General features: G+C 37.6%; 1 protein-coding gene across 1 annotated transcript in view; it reads right to left on the bottom strand.

Moving 5' to 3' along the window:
• The window catches only part of CNTNAP5 (contactin associated protein-like 5), a gene marked incomplete at its 3' end in the record, with an annotated part of 476,754 nt that overhangs the window by 131,952 nt on the left and 337,795 nt on the right, over window positions 1-7,007 (bottom strand). The window contains exon 4 of the mRNA XM_006902200.1: window positions 4,648-4,795. Within this exon, the coding sequence (XP_006902262.1) occupies window positions 4,648-4,795 (148 nt within the window). The remainder of the gene's footprint in view (window positions 1-4,647; window positions 4,796-7,007) is intronic.

Genomic DNA, 7,007 nt, shown 5'->3' with positions numbered 1-7,007 from the left:
AAACCATATGTTTTATTAATTGGTAATAATGTGATCACTGGTGATTATCCTAAAAATAATGTCAGTTGTTCTCATTGCAAAATCTCTAACTGTATCAGCTCTATTACCAAGGAAGATTTGGTTGTTATTCTAAAAAATCCTCCTCTTGTTATGATATTGGTAAAGTTAAATGATATTTGGTATGATGATAATACCTTTCAAATTTTAAAAGAGTTATTTAAGTTATTATTAGGAACCAAAAGAGCTGTAGGTCTTGTTATTGTGAAAATTGTTTCTCTTATCCCTATGATTGGTGCTGTCTCTATTTCTGCTACAGCCTTAACACAAAAAGCCCATACTCCTAAGTTTGCATTCGAGTTAATACATATTGTGACAAAAAATTTAAGTAAAGCAAAAGAATGTGTAATCAATCGATTATTCGCTAAAAAGTTAGGGGGACGTGGTCAAAGATCAGTTACCATCTTTTTTTTTTAGGGGCTCATTGTCAGTGACGGAATTAGCGTGCCTTCTTCTTTTGCCTTGATTGGTTATCAACCTAAGACAGGAGCAGGGCCAAAAGCTGCCCTGTTTTTCCTGTGATGGGTAAAGAATCTTGTGTGAAAGAAGTATGCTAAGGCATGTAGCTTAAGACAGACGTGAGTCATCTGCGGCCTTTATAAACTAAAGAAGGGGGACGCTGTAGGAAGCCATCCTGAGTACATGCAGCCGCCATCCCTGTCCATCTCTGGGACTATGCCTACCTCTTAAATTAGCACCTGTAAATCAACACCTTGGGGCATGCCCCTCCCTCTCTTTTGTAAACTGATAACCTAGGGCTGGGTTCCCTGGCAGCCTGGCCTACTCCGCTGCCTGTTTATAACAGAATTCATTAAATAAATTTGGGCTTGATCAGGAATCTTTGTCTTGCCCCAATCTCTTGTGTCCCTGCTCCTCTTTTTAATCCACACAGATTCCACTCTAGAACATGTATGAACCCGCAGGTTGGTTTCAGCCAGCGGTTGCACACATACAAGAAAGTCCAGTGAATACCACTATCATTCAAACATATGCACCAACAACTAGAGTCAAAGAGGAGGAAATAGAAGATTTCTACCAACTATAGCAACCAAAAAGGGATCAAGCATGCAATCAAGATGCATTGATAATATGGGTGACTGGAATGCAAAATTTGGCAACAGACAAGGATCAGTGGTTGGAAAACATGGATTGGTGATAGAAATGAGGCTGGAGATAGTATGATTTAATTCTGCACATTCAGTGATTTACTCATTGCAAATATTTTTTATAAGAAACATATACGCAGGATATACACATGGATTTAACCTGATATTATGCATAGAATTCAGATCAATTACATCTGTGGAAAAATATTGCTGGAGAAATTCATTATCAACTGTGAAACTAGGCCAGGTGCTGATTGTGGAACAGACCACTCATATGCAAGTTCAAGCTAAAGCTGAAGAAAATCAAATTCACAGGAACCAAAATTTGACCTTAAATCTATCCCACTCAAATTTCAAAACCATCTCAAGAACAGGTTTGAGGCCTTGAATACTAATGAGTGAAGACCAAAGGAGCTGTGGGAGGATATCAAGAATATCGTCCATGAAGAATGCAAAAGATCATTACAAAGACAAAAGAGGAAGAAAAGACCAAGACGGATGTCAGATGAGACTCTGAATATTGCATTAAAGCACCGAGAGCCAAAGCTAAAGGAAGAAATCAAGAAATTAAAGGGCTGAACAGAAAACTTCAAAGGACAGCTCTGGATGACAAAGCAAGATATTATAATGAAATGTGAAAAGAGCTGGAGTCGGAAAATCAAAAGGGCCAAACTCACTCAGCATTTCTTAGGCTGAAGGAATTGAAAAATTCAAGCCACGAGTGGCAATACTTAAGGATGCTTTGGGAAGAATGTTAAAGGATTCAGGAAACATTAAAAGAGATGGAATAAGTATGCAGAGATACTCTCCTGGAACAAACTGGCTGACACAGAAGAATCTCATGAAACAACGTATGACCATGAGCCTGAGGTTATGAAAGTAGTTCAAATTGCTCTGAAAGAATTGGCAGAAAACGAGTCTCCAGTAGTCGATGTCATACCAAATGACTTATTTCAACAGAGATCTTGTCCTAGATGCGCTCACTAAATTGTGCCAAGAAATCTGGAGGACAGCCACCTGGCTAAATGACTGGAAGTGATCAATATTTGTTCCCATTCCAAAGAAAAGTGACCAGGCAGAGTGCAGAAATTATTGAACAATATCATTAATATTACATGCAAGAAAAATTCTGCAATTATCCAAAATTATCCAAAAACAACTGAAGCAACACGTCAACAGAGAAATGCCAGACGTGCAAGCTGGGTTTAGAAGAAGTGGTGGTACTAGGGATATTATAGCTAAAGTTAGATGGATCTTGGCAGAAAGCAGAGAGTATCAGAGGAATGTCTAACTGTGTTTCATTGACAATGTAAAGCTTTTCACTGTGTGCATCACAACAAGCTGTGGCTGACTCTGGGAAGAATGGTAATCCCAGAACAATTGATTATGTTTATGTGAAATTTATACTTGAACCAGGAGGTAGTCATCCGAACAGAGCAAGAAGACATTACATGCTTCAAAATCGGGAAGGAGGCCCACCAGGAATGTATTCTGTCTCCATACCAATCTGTATGCAGAACAGATCATCTAGGAGGCTGGGGTATATGAGGAGTAATGGGACATCAGGATTGGAGAAGATTCTGTGTTAAATAGATGACGCAGCCTTGCTTGCTGAAACTGATGAGGACCTGAAGCTCTTGCTGCAGAAGGTCAAGACTGCTGGCTTCAATATGGATTGAGCTCAACATCAAGAAAATAAAGATTCTCACCAGTGGGCCAATTGGCAGCAACATCGTGATGGTGAAGAGATTGAGACTGCTAAAAGTTTTAGTTTTCCTGGCTCCACAATTAATACTCTTGGTACCAGCAGCTAGGAAATCAAGAGACAAATCGTACTGGAAAAGTTAGCTGTCAGGGACCTCTCCAGACTACTCAAGAGCAATGGTGTCAGGCTAGAGACTAAGGTTCGCTTGATACAGTCCATAGTCTTTGCAATTGTCTGATATGCATCAGAGAGCTGATAGAGAATTGATGCCTTTGAGCTGTGGTCCTGGAGAAGAGTGTTGAATATACCATGGACTGCTAAGAGAACAAACAGGTTTTTCCTGGAGAGGGTGAAACCGGGCTTGGAAACATTTGACATACTTTGGACATGTTGCAAGGAGGGATCAGTGCTTGGAGAGGTACATTCTGTTTGAGAGTGTGGAGGGACCATCAAAGAGAGGAAGACCCTTGATGAGATGAATTTATTCAGTGATTGGAATAATGGGAGTAGGTGTGTCAGAGACAGTGAGGTTGCCACAGGATAGAGCAGGGTTTAGGGCTCTTGTACATAAGGTCACTATGAGTCTCAAGTGACTCAACAGCACATAACAACAACAACAAAAATGCTTTTGTCTTGTGAACATTAGCAGATATTGCAGGTAAATTACAATATAGAAAAATGGACATAGGAGGATGGTAAATATTTTATGCACATGGAGTTTGTTGTTATTATGTGCAGTGGAGTCGCTTTTGACTCATAACAGTGTTCATTATTTATCCTGTCTTTTCTCAGTTTCTCCCCAATCCCCATATCAGTTCCACTGTACAACAGTGACATTGTTCTGTATTTGTCATTGTGTGACTGAAATATTTCACTCACCATAATGTATTCCAGGGCCAGGGTTACCCATTTTGTGCAATGTTTTATGAGTTCTTTGTTTTTCAGTGCTCTCTAATACTCCATTGTGTGAATATACCAAACTTTCTCTATCCATTCATTTTTCTGATGGGCACTTGAGTTATTTTCATCACTTTGCTGTTATAAAAACCACAGCAGTAAATATGGATGTGCATGTATCTATTTCTGAGACAGCTATGGTTTCTTTAGGGTATATTTCCAGTAGTGTAAGTGCTGGGTCAAACAAATGATACTTCTATCTCCAATTTTTGAGAAAGCGCCATACAGCCTTTCATAGTGATTGCACCATTTTCCATTGCCGCAAAGAGTCAACAAGGGTTCCATTTTCTCTAAAACCTCGCCAGGATATGTTGTTGGGTTCTTTGTTGTACTTTGCTATTGTTACTGTGGTGAGATGATATTTCATAATTGTTTTGATTTTCATCTGTCTTAGAGCTAGGGATTTAGAATATTTCTTCATGTGTTTGTTCACCATCTGAATGTGTTTATAAACGCAATAGTTAACCAAAGAATGTATTCTAAAACAAATAAGTGCTTATTCAAGTTCTACATAATTCTTTCACACTTAAATTTTTTGCTGTGCAGATATTAATTTTCCATTAGTATTGAAGTCCATACTTTACTTATAGAGATTGCTAGCATGCAGTATTAGTCCATATACTCTGATGTTAAAATCTTGTAAAAAAATAGACGCATACGTTTTCTATCACTCAATTGAATTACTTGACTATACTCAATTGAATATACTTTCAAATGTTTTTGAGTTATTAAAATCTAGAAATAACTTTTCTGATAAGCAGATAAGCTAACACTATGTTGATGTCAGTCACACAAAATGTAATAATATACGTGTATACTTACTATAAGAACATCCATAGACTTCGACTCTCATGCCAATTTTCCCACTTGGATTCCATTGCAGTGGCACAAAGCGAATGAAGCGAGCTCTCACCGAGTGCAGTAATTTGTGATGCACCACACTGTCAGCATTCATGTTTCCTGCAAAAATCTGAAGAGAAAACAGACTGAGTGAAGTTTTTGGTCATTGGGTATTATTGTTGTTTTTTATTTAAGCAAAAAAGAATGTACTGGTTCATGTAACTGAACAGTTCAGGGAGCTATATTAGCTTCAGGATACAAATGTTTGGGTTTTTAGTGTGTGTAGGGGGATACTAATTGTCTCTATTCTCTTTCTGACTTCTTTTTATTTTATCTTTTTAATTCACACTGTATTTCTTACAATCATTCCCATACATTATGTCTTATAAAATTAATGTCTATGTTCACTTTTTAAAAAAATAATTTTAATGAACATTTACAGAGAATTTGGGTTTCCATTCATTCATTGCTGCATTTCTCTACCCGCCCAGCCCTCTCCCCCCACCACCCAGTTCGCTCCTCTCTTTCAAAAGTAAAAGAAAGACTGCCTCCCTGGTACACAATCCCCCCACACCCTCCCACTGCCCCAAGTACATTCCACTATGCAACCTTAATTGTTGACTCTTGTGTTAAGCATAATACCCTATCATACATCATATTCACTCCCTCATCTGTTTCAGTGTATTATACACAATTTATCCAGTTTTTCTCAGTCTTACCCGCACCCTGATATCAGTCCCATTTTACAGCAGTGGCACCATGCAATATTTGTCCTTTTGCAACTGAGATATTTCATTCAGCATAATGTCCTGCAGTGTCACCCATTTTGAATAATATTGAATGAGTTCCTTGTTTTTCAATGCAGCGTAGTATTCCATTCTGTGAATATACCACAGCTTTTCTATCCATTCGTTTGTTGATGGGCACCTGGGTTGTTTCCAACTCCTTGATATTGTGAACAGAGCTGCGATAAACATGGATGTGCATATATCTGCTTTGATGTCAGTTATGGTCTCTTTGGGATACATTCCCAGTAGTGGAATTGCTGGGTCAAATGGTATCTATGTTCACTTTTAGCCCATCTTTTCAGATCCACACTGGATCTTTCGTTATTCCTTCACACCCCTCCCCCCCCATTCACCCAGCAAGCTCTGTGATCTGCTAATTTTCCCCACTTCCCACCCTCTACTTTCTGCCCCTTCTTTTCTCTTTTTGGATATTCATACACATTTTTCTAGTTATTCTTTTGTGGGTTTTTAAATATTTTTTTTTATTTTAATTGTGATTTTAATGAAAGTTTACAGGAAAGTTAGATTTTCATGCATTCATTGTTGCACATTTTGTCCCCTTTCCCTCCCTTCTCTCTCCCCCTAGTCCAGTTAAAAAAAATTCATTATTGCACAACTACCTCCCCCTCACTCATGTTCTCTTTCCAGTAATGTACCTCTTTTTCTGGACTATTGTCATAAGTATAATGCCTAATTATATATTCCTTTAAAACAATTATTTCTATAATCTATTCCAACATAATGGTTATTATCTACCCACTCTTATCCTATTCTCCTCCCTACTCCCTATGTCAGACCTGCATTATAACAGTGGGGCTATGCAGTATTTGCCTTTTTGTAACTGAGATATTTCACTCAGTGTTATGTCCTCCAAGGTCACTCATTTTGTGTAATGTTTTACGTGTTCATTGTTCTTCAGTGCCGCTTACTATTCCACTGTATGAATATACCATAGTTTTTCCTAGCCATTCATTTGTTGAATAGGTCAATAAAATTGACAAACCACTAGCAAAACTAACAAAGGGAAAGAAAGAAAAGATGTACATTATCCAAATAAGAGATGAAAGGGGAAATGTCACAATAGAACCAACCAAAATTAAAAGGTTAGCAACGGAATATTATAAAAATCTATTCTTCTATATTTACAATAATGGTCTTACATAGTATTTGTCCTTACGAGACTGAATTAGTTCATTCCATATAATGCTCTTAAGTGTCTCTCATGTTATATAGTATTTTTCAAAGCCATTGCTCCTAAGTGCTACGTAGTAATTAATTGTGTGACTATACCACAAATTTCTTAATCCAGTAGTTTGTTTATGGACACTTGGGCTGTTTCTATGTTTTTGCTACTGTGAATAATGCTGCTATGAACATTGGTGTAAAAATCTCAGTTTGTGTCTCAGTTTTATTTTCCTTGGGGTTTATTCCTAGCAGTGGAGTAGCTGAGTCATATAGAATTCTCCATGTTCAGTGCTTTTTTTTTGTTTTATTATTATTACATTTTATTAGTTTTAATGAACATTTATAGAGATTTTGGGTTTTCATTCATTC

This window comes from Elephantulus edwardii, unplaced genomic scaffold (assembly GCF_000299155.1).
Source record: "Elephantulus edwardii isolate Elephantulus edwardi_28Jun2011 unplaced genomic scaffold, EleEdw1.0 scaffold00380, whole genome shotgun sequence".
NCBI classification, from domain to species: Eukaryota; Metazoa; Chordata; class Mammalia; order Macroscelidea; family Macroscelididae; genus Elephantulus; species Elephantulus edwardii.
Note: the sequence above shows the minus strand (reverse complement) of the source record. Positions and strands in the feature narration are given on the sequence as shown.